General features: G+C 39.7%; 2 protein-coding genes across 3 annotated transcripts in view; both read right to left on the bottom strand.

The window, feature by feature from the left end:
- Jing (AE binding protein 2 jing) overlaps positions 1-9,424 on the bottom strand; it is an 85,065-nt gene extending 75,641 nt beyond the window's left edge. The window contains exon 1 of the mRNA XM_070293731.1: positions 8,029-9,424. Coding sequence (XP_070149832.1) covers positions 8,029-9,188 — 1,160 coding nt within the window. The 5' untranslated portion in view covers positions 9,189-9,424. The remainder of the gene's footprint in view (positions 1-8,028) is intronic.
- Positions 9,425-10,322: 898 nt separating this feature from the next.
- LOC138932164 (bestrophin-4) lies at positions 10,323-18,662 on the bottom strand. 2 transcript variants are annotated; one of them, XM_070293732.1, is made up of 11 exons: positions 18,405-18,662; positions 16,362-16,902; positions 15,683-16,243; positions 14,241-14,561; positions 13,580-13,913; positions 13,180-13,401; positions 12,730-13,025; positions 12,596-12,628; positions 12,178-12,395; positions 11,816-12,092; positions 10,323-11,520 (listed from the first exon to the last, which is right to left on the bottom strand). In XM_070293732.1, exons 3-11 carry the CDS (start codon positions 15,751-15,753, stop codon positions 11,208-11,210), a joined length of 2,085 nt encoding a protein of 694 aa, XP_070149833.1. In that variant the 5' UTR covers positions 15,754-16,243; positions 16,362-16,902; positions 18,405-18,662; the 3' UTR covers positions 10,323-11,207. The 2 variants fall into 2 exon arrangements, with proteins under 2 accessions (XP_070149833.1, XP_070149834.1); XM_070293733.1 differs by lacking the exon at positions 12,596-12,628 and having other exon boundaries at positions 18,405-18,660.
- Positions 18,663-18,896: the final 234 nt, after the last annotated feature.

Raw genomic sequence — 18,896 nt, 5'->3', positions numbered from 1 at the left:
CACAGTTCAAACGAAAATTAAACTTTTTTTCAAACACAAGAAGAATAATCATCTCCCGTGTTTTTTTTTTTTTTTTTAAATACGATTCCAAAATCACTCCATCACGTCACAATTTTGAAAAATTTGCAATTTTAATTGCGAATAAGTTTTCTTGTAATCAAGGTTGATTATATTATTACAATTTTCAGCCTTCTCAAAAGGAATTTGTTGTATCGATTGTATTTATAGTCCTAACAATATGCTTTTGATTGTATTGTAATAACTGGTATTAAGTGATTATATTTTTTTATATAAACGTAATTAATAATTATTTATTTTATTAAATATTATCAATTACATTTTACCTTTTTTTATCGATTTGCGATAGCTTCCTGAAGAACTTTATAAAATTTTCTTCTCTTATTTTCTGAAATAAAGTTAACTAAAGAAATGTGTTATACCCTACATTATGCGTCTGTATAAATTTCAATCTGATTAAAATAAAATATCGTGTACATCTATAATAATATTAATACGAATATATATGATAAATCATAGGAACACACGCAACGGCATTCGACATCGTAATTATAAAAGCTTTTCCCTCTTCCTTTCGCGTTAGCCACACAATTGCAATTAATAGCAGGGCGGCGCGGACACGCACGACGCGCACACGATCCGCCGGCACTTCCGGCCGGCGCTAAGTCGCCCTTAATTGCAATTAATGCGCGATCATTTTAATTAGATGGAGACAAGAGAGACGATCCTCTCGTCTGCATCGCGCGAGGGGCAGAGGCACGAAGAGAGGTGGGGTGGAGGAGGGAAAGGGGAAAACGTCGGGGCAACCGCGAGTAGAAAATGAACCCTTAATTGGGACCCGGAGGGGTGCGATCGCGTTTCGTCGTCGTAAAGGGTAGGAGGGCACTCGCGGAGTAGAAGGGAGAGGGGAGGGGAAAAAGGGGACACCCGTTATAAGCCCAAGGACCGAAGAACTTGTTGCTGGCCGCAGATGGGGAGGGTCGCAAAACGCGCGGTAGTAAGCACGGCGGCTTAGGTTCGCGTATTGATCCAACAACACAACCGATGCATACGCATGCATCGTTGCTGCGCCGGATATCGGCACCAGCAACGCGCATCCGTCCATCTATCTATCGCCCGCGTGTATCCGTCACGAAGAAAGCCCGAAATTTTTCCTCCACCGAGAGCCCGCGCTGTCAGCGGCGCGCGGGGGGGGGGGGGGGTTAATCGTTCGTCGTTGACGGAGAAAAAAAAGAGCGGTTGAAAAAAAGTGCGGTAGCGATTTGAAGAAAAATAATGAATAAATACATTCTTCATTGACAGCGAGAAACGTTGAAAAATTTCTAGTTCTCTTTTTATAAACTATTTATATTTTTTTGTAGGTTACATACGTGTGTCACGCTTCCTTGATATACTTTGACATTCAACAACATCGATTATTTGAGCGAAATCTCGTTTTCCTCCAATGATCAATTATAAGAATAATTGTAGGATAAATTGTTTGTATCTTGGATCTCGAAATATGCGTAATTGGAAACGAGCTAATTTTATCCGTATCGTAAAAAACACGGAAATCTCGTTCTACCGAGGTAAATATATTAGATAAACACTAGAGTTCGTCTCTAGAGACGCGATACTGATTTATTGTACTCTCTCGGAGATCTCGGTAAATAAGTCTTGCGGTGCCGTCCCAGGTATCCTCAACAAGATGTTTGTTTGTCCGCGAATAAGAAACCGTACGAAGGATATTTAAATTCGACTCTGCTATTTTCCGAAATATATGCGCGTATTCGCGAATATCGTAGTTCGCACATTCGGATATCAAAGTTATTTCTCGTAGAAAAAACGACGACGAACGAACCGCGCGTTGTACATCAAGAGGAAAATCAATAAGCGAGGCGTATTGTACATTTATGTTACAAAATCGTCGCACGAGTTTGCTGTGCAAACTGTCATTTAAAGTTTTAACGTCGCTTCTCTCCGCGTGTGCTCCGCTCCGTTTAACTCGGGACTACTTACACGGAGGTGAGCTCGCTTACGAAGCCAATAATAAACGGCAATGTACTTTTCTCTTTCCGGAATTATTGTAGATTTGGCCGCGAGTTAGATTTGGAATCTCGTAACAAGAGTGAAAAACATAAACACATACAATACTATAAAAGATAAAAGTGTACGCCATAATAACGATATTTTAATAAAATATTTTATTTACTAAAGTATTTAATAAAATATTAAAAAATACATTTTCGTAAAATATATTTTAATATTTTTCAAAGAGAGAAATGATTCTAACTTATTACAATTTTTTTGGTTCGTCAATAGAGTTCAGAATCAAACGCTGATTACATGCAAATATTACACAATACAATGCTTCGTTTCTCGTTGATAACAACGTTTAAAAAAAAAAAAAAAAAAAATATTTGCTTGAATCTAATCAAAGTTATCGAAGTAGAGCATTAAGATCAAAGTATGGGTGTAATCGCGCATAAAAATATTTCTATCGTTCATACAAGGAACGTGGCAAATATATCGCGCTTAACATTTCGGCTCTTCGTGGCTTGCGCATTTGAGGCGAAGAACGCGAGAACGTCGTTGTACGACCGTGGCCGTGAAAGTGAAATTCGTGAATGGAACGAGCGGAACAACCTGGGCGACGAACCGAAGTGAAGGTAAAGGTTGCTCTGTCGATTCGGTCCCGCTTACGCATCGCGCGTTCTCTGCCTCTCTCTCTCTCTCTCTCTCTTTCTTTCGTGATTCGTTCATCGGTCATCGGCTTCTTCGCGCGAAAGTGGATCCGAAAGATATACGTATGCGTTCATTCGACATCCGTCAAATATAAGGAAACATGTCTAATTTTACGCTATATCGAGATAATATGGCTAAAGTAGAGAAATCGTCAAATTTCTTTCGTAGAAAAAAAAAAAAAAATATTAAATCCATGCGACACTCGAATTAAATTCTCTAGCAAAAGATATGACAAATATCGCTTTGCCGCTAAATTTGCATAAAAATATACCTGACACATCCAATCTTATTATAGCAAAAGATGATGATTGTGCGCGAGGTGTCATTTTTTTCACTCTCCCATTCTACATCGAAATTTCTGACTGTCACCGAACGCCGGTATTTTTGCCCGGTTTTAGTCGCGCTTTACGACGTCTCGCGTGGGCGAATAAAAATAGGCGAGTCTCGGACGCGGTGCATAAAGTGACGGAGCTTAAAGAGAGAGAGAGAGAGAGAGAGAGAGAGAGAGAGAGAGAGAGAGAGAGAGAGAGAAGGAGGAGGAGAAGGCGGACAGGCCGCGCGGAGGCGGCGTTGAGGTTTCTCGCGAGCGAACGTTGCCTGCGGTCTTCGCGAAGGATGTCGTAATCGTCGATTAGAAAGCTTAAGAACATTAGTTCCATTTTCTCGGCCGCCGCATCGTTAAGTCATAATACGCGAAAGACGCCGATTACGGTTAGACGTAAGCGGAAAATTAGACTAACGGACTTTCCGTCGTAATGCGAGGATGTGGCTGAAAGCCATTTCTACGAATTTTCAAACGGAAATTGACATTAAAATATTTTGTGGGTCAGTTCGTGAATCATCGGACACGTATTACTTCGCATTAATGTCAATATCAATTATCCAATATGACGATGACATTGCAAAACTGAGGGTTTCATGCAACATCGTGGTTTATGTTGCGCGCAATGCGTTCGCCTGAAATTGCGAAAAAAAAAAGGAGGCCAAATCGCATCGCGAAGCGGACCGTAAAAGCGACACGCGTACGCGAAGCGAAGAAGGTATAAATCAGAGACCGGTCGTACATTCGCGAGGCTAAGATACGGTATAAAACGCGTTTATATAGTCGCTTTGCCGTCGAAAACTCGCGGGCACGTGCTGGGTTAAGTAGACGGCAGTAAAATGATTATACGAATTATGACTGCGCAACGTCGTCGGTGACACCGTCCGCTTTTCAATCTCGGTTTCTACGTTTGCGGCGTGGTAATTAATGACGCTTATTAACGTCGATGTGTTTATAAGCTTCGACGGATTGACGGAGCGATAGGTCAGCTTATTTGAAACGACTATTGACGCGTAAGCATCCGAGAAGTGGATCGAAGGTAACGTCTGATAATCGCGAGCTTTAAGCAGCGCGATACGAGAAAAACAGAAAAATTAGATTTGAAAAGGTGCAAAAGAAAAAGCCATTTGACCCTGTTGGATGTACGATGATTGACATATTATTATGTCATCATTAATTAACGATCTGTCATCCTATATAAATAACACGATCGATTCATATGTTATTATTACATCACAAAATTCTGGAAATAAAGAATTCTCACGTTCCAAGTCTTTCTCGATTACCCGATATGTAATTTTCTTCCTACAAAGAGCTATTTATTTAAGGAAGTGTGGTTGCAGTTGCGAAATCATATGGCTAAATTTATATATTTTATTCTCTTATTTCATTCCTTCAACTGAGTTAATGGTGTTCGTATATTTCTTTCTTTCACTTTCTTTTCCATGTGTGTTTGATTATATTTTGAGATCGATGCTTTTTGCTGAGTAAACATTTTTTGAATTTTAATTATGGTTCGAATAACATGAATTCCTTTGACAACTTTAATTGTTGGTAAATTTGGACAAAAATAATAATTTCCATAAAGGAGAGAGAGAGAGAGAGAGAATAAAGATTTTGACATTATTCTTTATATTAAATGTCTTTTTAAGCGCACTTAGATATATTATAAAAAATCATTTTATATAATTCAAAATGTACGAGAATTTATGCACTTGAGAAAAAGAAATGAAAAGGTATTTTTGATATTTTAATCATTTTTAAAGGCATTATTACGTTACGTCTGGATGAGAAACACGTCGCAAGATTAACTGATTAAAAAATTATTCCCATGCAAAAATATTTGTAAAGCTGTTTAAAAATTGAAACTTGGGGGATACCTCGCGATTTCGAATAATTCCAAGCGAAACAGTCTGTGTGAGGAGAGACTGCAATCGGTATCTTGTCGCTCGTCAAAGGAGGGTGGTATACGTGAAGTCGAAAATGACGGGTGTAATCGACGGTGCGTAAACCCGAGGAACCGACCAGCCGACCCCGCACGAGAGAGCGCGGACGTGGACTCTTCTAAAAATAATACCCGCTCGAAAACGAGAGAGAACGCGAACGCTGCTCCGTCGCCGACCAAACATTGCCGAGTAAACGAACGAACGAACGAACGAACGAACGGCGGAACTCTGCCGTCATCCTTTCGAACTTGCGGATAGATTGAGGGACGAATTTATTATGCGAATTACTTCCCTTAGGTCAAAGCATTGCGACAGTCTGCTTCTTTTAACTGCATTTCGTTACGCTCGCTGCATACAAAATGAAGTCAATGTGCATATCAGAAATTTATTGGAAAAAGATAAATGTTGTTAGGATATATAAAGCGTACTTGAAGATATAAATTTTTACGTGTTTCGAATTCTTTTAAAGCGTAGAGTTTAAAGGTAAAAAGTATATTTTCCACGATACGTCTAATCGATAAAAAGAAGGATATCCGCGCAAGAGGGACAAAAAAGAGAAGCGGGAAGAAAAAGGAGAGAGAAATCTGTTTATTGTAAGGGAAAAGATGAGAATATAAATACGTGTTTGCATGCCATAGGAATGCAAAACACGGGCCGATCACTTGAATCGATCGCTATTTTAAATGCAAATACTATGTCGACTGTTTATCCGAATGGGTTCGATTATCAATTCGCATATTTATGTACATAAAAACAAGATGAAAACGTGCGGCTGAGATAACTCGCTGTGAGATACATATAAATGTTTTAATCTTTCTCCATCTCTTTCTCTCCCGTAATATATCACACTCATCTTAAATCGCAAACACGCGATACTGATCGCACCCCAACGTAATTAAATAATTAAAATTCTAAAAATCGATAACAATTAAATTAATAACATGATAATATTTATCTTTCGACTCATCGAAATTTCTCAACAGCCTCTGTACAGAGGCTCTTTATCTCTCTAAAGAATTCTTTAAGATGTTCCAATCCATCTCTTTCTTATTCTAATGTATTTCATATTCCACAGAAAAAAAACGTTGACGAGATACATAAGAGATAATGAATAAAAGATGAAAGATCAGCGGGAAGATAAAATTAAATCCGCGAGTTTACGAGTAATCTATGTCGTGTCTTATTACAAGTGTAATAAGATATCGTGTAACGCGGAATTACAAAGAGATCGCGCGCAAAATCATGTAACTCTTCATAGAGGAGCGTCGTCGACGCAAACGTGAGAATTAAGCGGAAAATCGTCGCACCGGAAAACGTTACCGAGTCGTCCGTCAACGGGCACAATAATGCGGTTATCTAGGAGAGGAAGGCGGAGAGAGAGAGAGAGAGAGAGAGAGGAGCGGAGACTTTCTATGTAGACACACGACGGTCGAGAGTTTAGTGTACCACGACAAAGCACCGTTAGGACACTAAACTTTTATTGCGACCCGTTTTCCCTCGCACTCGTGTAGAGGATATCGGCGTCGCTTTAGGAACCCGCGAGACCAACAACAACGCGCCGTTAATCGACAAAAGTCTCGAGAAAAAGAAAGAGACATAGGCTTGTCCACCGATAAAATCATGCGAGATCTTTGAACGCGAAAAGAAAACCCTAAATATTAAGCCTTTGTGAAGGGATGTGACTTGTGGATGAAACGTCCCGCGTGTTTGTTCGCCTCATTTAAAATCATTTTAAGAATCATATATGGTATAAAATATTATATAAAATATCTTTTAATAAACACGTACAAAAATATGAACGATGTAATGTAAGATGATGCACTCCGTGTTTGTACGAATAATAAATATATTAAATTCATAAATGATTCAATTTATATTATATTTAATTCACAAATGATAAACATATTAAATTTATAAATATGTAATTACGAAAACTTAATACGCATATAGTCGATAATAACGATACGAACGTTTCATGTCATACTAAAAAAAAAAGCCAATCATTCCGTGACTGTCGGAAACGGAGAAAATTACATCACAACAAACATAAGAGCTTAAATGTGCGCGATGTATTAAAAAAGTCCCTGCTTTGTTTATAAATAGCGATTCGCGATTCACGTTAATCGGCGAGACCTCGACATTTCTAACGTACGTATTGCAAAAGCGCGCTATTGTTTATAGTTGGCGACGCGTTAATCAGCGAACGGTTGAAAACAGTGGGCGACGCGTCGCTCGATAATAAACGCGCGATGCACCAAAATAATCAGTCGTTCGGCCCGATGGAAGAGTCGAAGGAGAGGAGACGGTAATAGAGAGAGAAAGAGACGAGAGATAGCAGGCATCTCTAGGAACCTATAAACACACGACGGCGCGCACAGAGAGGGAGAGAGGAGCGAAAGAGAGAGAGACAGAGAGGGATCGAATACGGACGGACGGACGGACGGCCAACAGCGGCAGCAGACACGGTCGTCGGTCGCGTAACCGCGGTACAACGACCCCCGCGTGAGTTCTCCTCTCTACTCTCGTCCAAGCGTCGTGCTAATTACGACGCTCTCCTCCGGCGAGCGAGAAACAGTCGCGGAGCGATCGGGAATCGAATAGAGCGAGACAGATTTCGAAAGCGAGTCGACGACGATGCTCTAGCGAGCGAGAGTAACGCGAGAAGACACTGGTCTCGCGCGATACGTGATACGAGAAACAATGTGATTCGAACGCGTCGTTATTCGTTTTTGTTGTAGCACAGCGGACGATATTAAATTTCACCAGGTACATTATCGTGGTCGTGATTGTTAAAGCAGAAATCGTCCCGATATGGAGATACGATGCACGCGAATCGCGCCCCTAGTTCCGGAAAATACGCGATAAATAAATTATTCATTCGCGCACAATCGGTATTCGAGATCGCGCAGATTCGTACGTTCTCGATTCGCGAGAATCTATTAGATCTATCGCACTCTCTCTCTCTCTCTCTCTCGTCCCGCGTTCGCCTCTCTTCTTTCAATCGTCTCGCTCACTCACCTGTCAGAGCTCTCGGAGCTGTCGTATCGATCCGCGCACCGCTTCTTGCCGCAGGGTCCGACGAGGGTATCCTCGGCCATCCTAACCTGTCCCTTAAACGGGCTGTCCTGATGCCTGGCGACCGCGTCGACGTTATCCGTCTTCGTAGCCGCGGCAGCGTCCTCGCCGTCCGCTCGCGTCTCTTCCTTCGCCATCGGCTTCGTCTCCCTCGTTTCCCTCGTCGTCGTCGTCGTCGCGACTACGGCGACGCTCGTTCTCCTCCTGCCGTCGTCGCGATCCTCGTTCACTTCCGGCGCACCGTCCGCGCTCGTGCATCGCGGCGGCGGCGACGACGACGACGACGACGACGAATCGGCCGTACCGTCGGCGTCCTCGACACCGACGCCGACTCGCATCGCCGCGTTATTATTATTACCACCGGTCATGATTACCGCGACACCACCAGCACCACTTTTACTAGCACTAATATTATTACTACTGCCACCACTATCACCGTCGCAGTCACTATCGACGCCGCCACTGCCGTCGTAATAGTCGTCGTCGTCGTCCTCCTCCTCGTCGTCGTCTTCGGACGCGACGCTACGGACTATCTCGATTCTAACATCGTCGCGGTGGTACAGACAGACACTGCCACTGCCACTGCCACTGCCGCCGCCGCCGACGCCGACGCCACCGCTGGCACCGCTACTGCTCTTCTCCTCGTCGTCACTCGCGGCTGTCCCAGTCGCGTCGACGCACGACGTCGAATCATCACCACCACCACCACCACCACCACTATTACTACCACCGCTTCTGTGGTTGTTACTAACAATGCGATCGCTGTCGTTGTCACGATGATTGGTAAGGTGATGGCGATAAGGATTAAAGTGGTGATGATGATGATGATAATGATGAGATGGTGGCGGTGGATGATGGTAAGAATGAGAAGGTGAATGATGCTGATGATGACGGCGATGGACACGGCGGTCGTGGTGCGAACGATGACGATCGTCGATCGAAGACTCGAACGAAGACGCGTCCTGACCCGAAGTCGTCACGATCGGCGTGGTGGCGTCCGCGCGTTTATGCCGCTCCCTCGTCACGCGAGAATCACTGTCCCCCAGTTCGCTCGCCGCCGCCGCGGTCGCGTCCTCCGCCGTGGACGGACCATCGTCTGCCATCTTGTAAACGAACGCGCACTACTACTGTACTATGGATCGTGTCGCGTCCGGCAGTGTCCGTTATGGCACACACGGGCCGTGCCACCGCTAAAAGCCAATGTCGCGCTGCTACACGCTGCTCCACGCTCCGGCAGCGCACACGGCTCTCGGCTTGGCTCGGCACGGCTCGCGAACGCGAGCCCCTTCTATTCCCACTCCGCGTTGACGCGTGAAACGGCACCGCCACCTCTCCCCGACGGTCTGGCACTGTGTGGCGCTACGCACGAAGCCGGCCGCGGTTCGCCGCCCCTCCAACGCCGGAGACGGCCGAGCGAGCCCGAGAACGGCCGAGCGGGCCCGAGAAAGGCCGAGCGCCCGAACGCTACCGAGCGCGCCCGAACGCTGCCGAGCGCGCACGCGTCCGCGACCGTGACCAGTAGCTTTGTTATTCTCGGTCAGATTCCATTGTATCGCCGTAAGATCGCGAGGATAACACGTTACGCAGTTATGTACGCGTATTTGTCGCGAGTGTCGTCAATCTCGTCGCGTTCTATCCCGCTGTCACGATATTATGGAATTACGATATACGAGTGCTTTAGATTTACGAGCAGCTTGAAAGGAAATTAAAGCAGGTCTGGCAACATTTAACGGTAAGTACAACATATTTGCCGCGAAATTCGAATTTCCTTCCTGCAACTAAATGAGTTTTGTTTCTCAATTCTTATATCTCGATTATTTTTATTATTTATTAAGATATATTCGAATTTTATTTTTATATTAAACGCGATTACTGCAATTAATTCATTTTCGATATTTTATATTATAGTATCGTTCGGCGATAACTTCGATTCTTTTTCCTATTATTTGAAAATAAATCTCGACTTCTTAAAAATTGCTATTTCCGTTTCGTTCCTTCAAGGGGTAAGAGCGATTTCCTCCATTTTCGTGATATACGATCAGAAAAAATAAAAGTTCTATATGTTTTCGATGTTTACATTGTAATAGATAAAAAACAAATATTTATCTTATCGAAAATACTTTATTTTAATAATACTGCAAAATAAATGGCTTATTTATGAGCGCTATAACAAATCATGTATATCGTGGAATGTTGAATCGAAAATAATGACAATAGTCAAATAGTTTGTGCATACGTTCATAAGATTATGGATATATTTATGTGTAATACTCTGATAAAACATGAAAATTAAATTCACACAAAATAGAAACTTGAATACAAAGTTTAAATATAGAGTATATATGTAGACAGATCTTAATTAAGCAATTTGTATTTAACTTTTTTTTTACGTAAATTTGGGGAATTATTTTTTATAGATGTTTGAAGACGAGGCTTTTCTCCAATTTTACAACTTCTTTAAAAAAGGTTTAATCGGATATATCGATTAAAAATTGATACATTTTCATTGATAGCACCTTTATAGTTTTTTTTTTTTTTTTTTTTTTTTACGCTTCTCATTCGCTTGAGAAGAATTATGGAAGTATTCTACATATGTGTATCGGTGTAAATACTTAATTATAGTCAAAATTAATTATATGTTTTTGCTATATACATTTTTTATACTAAGAGATTTTTTGTTTCTCATTTATAAAGACTATGAAATTTTCCCCTTGCTGGTTTTAGTTTTGTTGCTTATGTTTAAACTTTCGCACGATAGTGTTGTTGCATTATACACGTATATACATTGTGTGTATATATATATCCATTTAAAACATTCAACTTATATCAATTTCATAAACTTTTCAAAGCTTAACGCTGATATCACACGAAAATTATAATTGATTTATATATGAATAATAATTTTTATCACCAGCGCTTTGTTTTGAATGATGACAACACAATTATGGATTTTTTCGCGAGATATTGTTTCAATATATAAGTACATCAAAAATATGTAAAAGATCTATCACTTATGTATAAGGTGATACATTGTCGCGCTAATCTATCCAATTTCTTGTTTAGTTATTTAGGCTTATTTAGGCCAATCGTGAAAAACATGGATATAAAAATAACGTATTTTTCTAAAACTGTTCGTCACGTTCGTTCATGTTACGTCGCGACGCGTCCGCTAATTCTGTCAGCAAGAGAGTCTCCGTATCGGGGGAACTTATCGATTGATTAAACGTACCGATCTGCCCGCTGACACTTCGAACAAGCTTACGGTTACGTCTCTGTTTTTTTCTCTCGGTTTTCAATTTCGTAAATTCGTTCCCGGCATTGTCGCTGGAACACGAGGAGCTTGCGGTACTGGGTAGATCATCGTTTATTCCGCTACCGGGGTAACTCGCCGGATCGTAAAAGCTCGATCGCGCCGATTGCGTGAATTCTTGTGTCCTGAAGATAAAAATAAAATTATATATATAATTAAAATGCATTTTGAATAAAATTTACTCTCAAGTATATGTAATGTATATTCAAAAATTTCTATAGAAATCTAATTCTATAAGAAAACATTTTGATTAAATCCAATATATATATATTTCTAATAAACTTTTATTGATATATACTTGTCACATATAGGAATTCCTAAAATTTTCCGATACGTACATTTACAAATATCGTTGAAAAATTGCCGAATATCATTTGTGTATTTCACAGTGTTTCATAGATCTATTGTTAAATTACCAACCTTAAAGCGCTCGGTCTTTCGTGAGTGGTTCCCGATTCCGTACTACCGGCTGTAGTTAAGACTCCTCCTCGTGCAGGTGCGCTCCTAGAGAATACTTCGCGGTTACGAAATTGCGTTGGTTTAGGCACGTCTACGGGATCACTTGGCGGTGGCGGGCCTTGCGCGAATATATTTTGTACATGGGGCCTATTGTTATCGTTCGATTGCCGTAACGATGTGAGCGTCAATTGCTCGTCTACCTCCTCGATGACGCCTATCCTCATAGAACTACTCGCACCTGCGACAATTTCCATTGTATTCTATCTTGATTTCGTTATTTGAAATCATCATCATTTCAACTTGACATTAAATAAAAGACATACCAGGTGGTCGTATTTGCAACGAAGCTGCCGAGCTTGAATTTGTAATCTTTGCCGGAGTTGTGCCACTTGTGGTACCTCCGTCCGGTCTGTCTTCCTTGCTAAAGAATCTCTTAAGTACGCTTGTAACGCTGTTTATTCTCGGGAGCGAGCCACCCAAGTTGCTAGGAGTTGAACCGCCGCTAAGATTCCGCTCTCGATTACTCACTCTACTGGCGCTTCTAATAAAAAATCAGTACAAGTTATTGTTGGAATCGTAAATACTCAATTGCTATTATATCTGTCTTTACATTTATATAATCATCGTATTTTCTCTAAAAATCTTTCTTTAAAAATCTCATTTTATTAATGCAATTATTGCATTTTGAGCTCTCACATTATACCAAACTAATCTATCGCAAGATATATAGATAAAAGTTACCTTACTAATTTCTCAGTGCTCTCTGAACCATTTCTAAATTTGCATTAAAAATAATGATGACGCGTCAGTAAACATATTTCTCTTTCAAATCTGAATAAATATTACTAGGAAGGAACTAAATAACTTGCGCTTACCGGGAAATTTTTCCGGTCGCGGTGAAATGTATTCCCGACGCTGCGTCGTCGGCATTGTCGGAATGGAATTTCTGATCATCCGGTGCCAGATCTTCGATTTTAACCGACGACGGTTGCAGTTCTTGTTGTGCGGCGGACAATTGTATGCCGGCTGTGGAGTGTTGCGGATGTTCCTCGCGGAAGGGTTGCGCCGCGGCTGTATATGGGAGCTCCATGGGGAATATTTCGTCCCAATATTGATCGCGTATGAGTTCCGGATGATCGTGGTGCATTTCGTCGACAATCAAATAGCTTACCTTAAAAGCGGACGAATAATAACGTCATTAAATATGGATATTTCGTTACAAATTCATGAACTGCACGAAAGTATTATACAATTGTAAATTTAGATAAATTATTATCGCGATAAATTTCGAAAGAGAGAGACGAAAGAAAGAGAATGATTCTTACTTGCAAATTGCGATCGATTAACCAATTTACTTCGAAATCGTCGTCGTCCTCACCGAACGGATTGATTAGCGTTTCGGCTACCTTTAACCAGCCCATATAGAAAAAGAACTGTAACGTCGTGAATACCGGGAAATACAGATCAATGATCGAGTTTGACGTTTGAATCCATTGACGACCCATTACACTCGTCAGGAAGTACGTGTATACAGCTAATGTGACGACCTGCATATTGTGAAAAAATAAAGTAAAATATAAAACTCTAAAACATGAAGCAAACTTATAATAAATCACAAGTCTTTTAAACATAGTATATAATATATATTTATGAATGATGTATCCAATAATGGACGCGAATCGCTTTTTTCGTTAGTTTTTTCATAATTTAAGAACTTTTACCTACCTGAGTATAAACTAACGGGACACTAATTGTGTCATAGTGTAAAATAGTGCCGCATTTTCCGCGGAATTTGTTAAGCTCGTCGATAAGAGTCTTGACCGCGAAATCGTCGCGTATTCGACCTTCCTTTCGAGCGCGGGTCACGATACTCGTGGCCCAAACTATCGGCAACCAATGCTTGCTCGGCTTCGGAAATTTTGCATTCAGGCTTTGGAATATCGTTAGTTCGTTGTCCAGTAGAAGGCCGCTGTCCACGAAATGCTCCAAGGTGGGGAATCTTTTCTTTACTCGCGGTGCGACATTTGTTAGGACCACAGTCAAACAGACGCACACATACCTGTGAATAATTCATTTCTCGATAAAATTTGCGCGGAGAAGCATTTTATAATTATTTTACGATTAAAAAAAATGCGCTTTTTAGCTTCTATTTTTTTATTTGTATCTAAAACATGATGGAATATATATAATTAATAATTATTTATAATATAAAATATTTTATTGATTCCGAATAAATAAAATGTATAATACTTTGAAAGGAGAATTATATAAAATTGTTCACGTTCTATCATTTAGAAGAAAAAGAGGAAAATATTACGCTGTTTTCCATTTCTCTGACATTATTTGCTCCAACTTTATATTATAATAACTTTACATTATACGGTACCTAAGGATCGTACGACGCATTAAACGACCGCGTTCGTCGTTTCCGTGTATAGTGGCTGATACGAAGACCGCAATGGAATCGGGCCACGGTATCGCTAAGTATTGATTCCACCATCTAGTCATCACGATAGTAACATAGAATCCCAAGATAAACGAAACCGGTATTAGGTCGCTAAACTCATTGCAGTATGCCACCACAAATTCGAAAATCTTCTTCTGCTCCTCGTTTAATAGCAATCGGTAGATGCCAGACAGCGAATAGTAGATGAAGAGGAAAAGTGATAGGTCGAGCCAGACGAGTTTGTAAATACTCGCTCGCCATCTGAAACAAATCGCATAGCTCGTAAATGAGAAACTTTTTTCTTTTTCTCTGATATGGCTGGAAGACTTTCCGAAAGGAATTGTCTATACACCATTAACTAGGTATAGGTATTAGATAGGTTAATATATGATAAACCAATATAGGCATTATATAGGATAATGTGTGAAAACCTCTTTTTGGGTCATATGGGAGGATGGGACCCGAGCGGAATCGAACCTGGAATCTTTCGATTACTAGCCTGCGACTCTACGCCCGGCGCTACGCATCGCCCCCGTAAATGAGAAACGAACATCTGTCACGGAATAGAGATACGACTCGAGATGATATCTCGTGTCGAGAAATCGCATCTCGCACTTGGCGACACGAGTCCTAATAAAGATCTAGTGCGCTTTAAAATTTGTGACAAAGTTATAAAACATTTTAATTCAAAACCGTTGCATATAATATATGCAATTAACGTTATCGCGTCACTGTTATCGAGCCGAAAGTCAATAATTCTGCTTATAAGTGGAAACCGTATCTTATGTTAGTTTCTTTCCACGAATAGTGGTATTACGTTTGAAATAGTATGTTAACTTTGAATGACGGAGAGTGTCGTATTTTTATGCAAACACGCGTTAAAAACGTGTCGTCATCCGTTATTTGCAATTGGAAGTATTTCAATATAAGTTACGGTGAAATTATATTCTAAAGAACAGCTTGCTCGTGAATGTCATTATGGCATATAGAAAATCTACATTTACGTAAGTTTTACGTAAAATGATGAATTTGGACGAATAATTAAACGGAGAAAGAAAGTATTTAATTATATATCTCTTGCAATAGCATAATTCACATTACAATACTACATAAAAAATGAGGATGACAAGGAAGCGGACAATAATAAGCGTGTGGAAAATGATATAAACACAAGAAATTGTAAGCAGTTGTGTACACATTAAAATTAATAGGATGAGTGTTAATACAATATTTTCTAATATCGTGTAAAATTACTATTCAAACATAGACAAGCAATTTTTTATTAAAAAACATATATATTTTTGATAACAAAATCAAAAATTGCAAATCTTCGTATTCGAAATGATCTCACGAATGGCAGAGAATTAAAATCGTCATCTCACCTGAGTAGCAACTTGGGGAAGCAACCGAGCCCTCTGCAAGTGGCTACTTCAGCAGTGTAGCTGACCGTCATGTTTCATCTGCTGCTTGATTTTCTCTTTCTCTCTTTGACTCAACTTTTCATACTATATTCGCGCTTTTGCCTATAAGCAACTCGTGACATCTCCGAAAAGCATCGGGAGATGTTGTCAAAGTGATAATCGAGCGCGATTATTCGCGTGATCGTAGACGACGTCAACTCCTCTTCGGCATCATTATTCGCTTCCTCGATGAAATCGAGCTCGCGAACCGCCATCGGTAAGAGACCGCCAAGGTCATCGTTGGCAAACGATTGATCTGGCTCTGACGCGATTATGTAAGGTATAGAACGCAAGACAAATTCATTAGCTTCAATACACGCACTTCTCGCGTTTCAACGTGAATCAACGCTGTCAATGGAACTATTGTTTGAATCTATCGTCGTCTTTCTCCTGACTTCTTTGACATTAACATAAGTATGTTCGTCTTCGTGGTCGATGATGCGAGATGAACTTGGTACAGTTCGATGTGAATTCTTCGTCGAGCTAAAATTTATTAACGTGTTATTATCGGTGTCTTTTATCATATGTTATCAAATTTTAACAAAGTCATAAATTCACACACTACATAAATTTACGCAAGCGATTCGTAAGAGTTTATTACCTTGGAGAGATAATCGAAGGGTTCTGGATTTTATCGGTTTTCTCCGTTACTTTTGTTGTCTCTTTGGAAGCAAGCATTCATTCATATTCCAAAATTATAAAATCATATAATTTGTTTTCACAAATGTGCCGAGAAATATGTTTCGTTTACTCGAGATATCTTATTATGATATCGTGAAATTTTACGCTTTTATCTGTTTTCTAATTAGCGATCTCGTCTTTGTCAAGAATCGTGCATTTTGAACATCTTTTCGTTACAATGTTGTTTTCAGAGAAACATCTCAGAATGTTTTTTTCTCACGGATAAACATTAGATTTGAAACGGTGAATATAAAACAGGAATTTGATTTGTTTGAAATTCTTTGATAGTTCACGTAACATCAAAGGTCATCTACATCAAGGATACTGCTATCGTGACATATATCAAAAGAATTATTTGCAAGTGTGCTGAGCTGCTCAATTTCCCAATTATAAGATAGACGCTGATACCAATCAGGCGCAGATAGTTCGTTCCTTTAATCTTCTTGACAAGAATGTCCAATCTGTAAAAAATCGATGAATTAAAAGATACGTATAAAAATGTATTATTCCAATTAAACTGTAAAGTTTCAGTTTCAGTTCTCTTTCGGAATTTACAAATGTTAAATTTTCTCTCAATTTATTTTTACAAAAGAATATAATTTTTATTACAATCAATTTAAAAGAGAGAAAAAATGAATAATGAATCTTTCTTTAATTGATACTGGAAATAACGAGCAAAATTTTTTAAAAATTCCAAAAATTCAATACATATCGTTTGATATTTGATTACATCGCTACAGTTATTGCGCGACCAGAAAGGATCAATACGTAGCTATGTAGAAGATTAATCAGTAGGGAGAGGAAAAGGATGTGATATTTTAACATTTTTAATTCAATCCTTTATTTCATCGCTCAAGATTCTAATTCTTGAATGAGAATCTATTCGCGTAATTAATTACTTTTAATTTTTCTTAATCCCTTTTATCTATATTCTCCGAAGTATATTTCGCATTCTACTGCATTACGCTCATCATTGTGTACATATCGTTATCATTATGAAAGCACATGATCACGAATATTGTACGTTGAGTGTCAATCGGCGCGTCGCGTCGACGAGACCGTTAGTCTCGGTCGAATCCACAAAAGTATAGCGATGCGAGTTTCCCAATGACGTCATCATGATATATGATATGACGTGTACGGAAAAGTGTTACAGTGATCGTACGCCTACATGTAACGTCATCATCGCGTCAAATATATATTTAATACACACTGACCGGATCGATGCTGACATTTAAAACCTATATAAAAATATTTCATGTAACGTTATATATATAATATCCATAGATATTAATTAATGTACGATTAATGGCGCTAGTAAAAAAAATATTTGTACATAAATTTTTCTATATTAAAGTCCAAGCTTTCATCGCGATACGAAACTCTACCGGCTAAAATCGCGATCATATGTTACCGAAGATGCAAATGACAGAGTAAAGAAAAGTAAACATTGCAATGTGCCATACATTTAGCAGATAGAATAAAATTGACCTGTTTTTAATATATACCGCAATTTACAACAACACTTCCGCGAAATAGAATATTAGCTTGGAGAATTTGGACCATGCGTCATATATAATGACATTGTTGCAGATCAGCTGTCATGCAATTTTCGACCTTCGCACAATTATACCTATCATAGATGCGATCGTAAAAATCATTATTTATTATCCGCGTTACACTATTTAATTCGTATGGAATCAGCATATATCGTTGCACTTTTTTGTCATATAATAATCACATGATTACAGTTATATATTGAATGTTTCAAATATATTTCTGGGTGCTTGTTAGGGGAAGAAAATATAGGATCGTGATGAAAAGCCGGTAGTAGTTTCCAGGACACCAACGGAATGAATTTCATTCACGGAACAAAGAAAGGTAGGCAACGTAGCGTTAGATAGACAGGTAGAGAATGTTTGACGTTAATTTTCCTTGTCCTTGCACTCTCTTGCACACTTACCTCTTGGATTCGATCAATTCGCGCTCGCGAATACGCGGAAAATATCAGTTCACCGAACGAACACGTGTGCGATCTCGGATCGGGCACGCATCTGCGAAGGAACTTCCACATTACACGAGCAAATACTGCCTGGCCAGCCAACACTGAGACGACAGAGTATGCCGCAGCACGAGCACGCCAATCCCATCCCCTGCGCTCTTCACCTTAACCGATCCATCCCCTCCGACGTCCTAGCGTTTCCGCATAAGTCAGTGGTTCTCACAGTTGGTTCCGTTTATATTTAGCTAGCATATATATATATATATATATATATATATATATATATATATATATATATATATATATTGAACAAGTACGCTTCGGACGCTCACGCGCTTTTATAGCAATATTTTTTTCATTAATTTTTTCATCGTTCATATTGAAACAAGAGTCGTTCACCTGGACTTTGCAAGCAATTGAATATGTGTAAAAATAGTGGATAAGAAAGAGAAT

This window comes from Polyergus mexicanus, unplaced genomic scaffold (genome assembly GCF_030449975.1).
Source record: "Polyergus mexicanus isolate NDT 795.1 unplaced genomic scaffold, iyPolMexi1.0 SCAF_4, whole genome shotgun sequence".
NCBI classification, from domain to species: domain Eukaryota; kingdom Metazoa; phylum Arthropoda; class Insecta; order Hymenoptera; family Formicidae; genus Polyergus; species Polyergus mexicanus.
The sequence above is the reverse complement of the archived record's forward strand: the minus strand, read 5'-3'. Positions and strand labels throughout refer to the sequence as shown.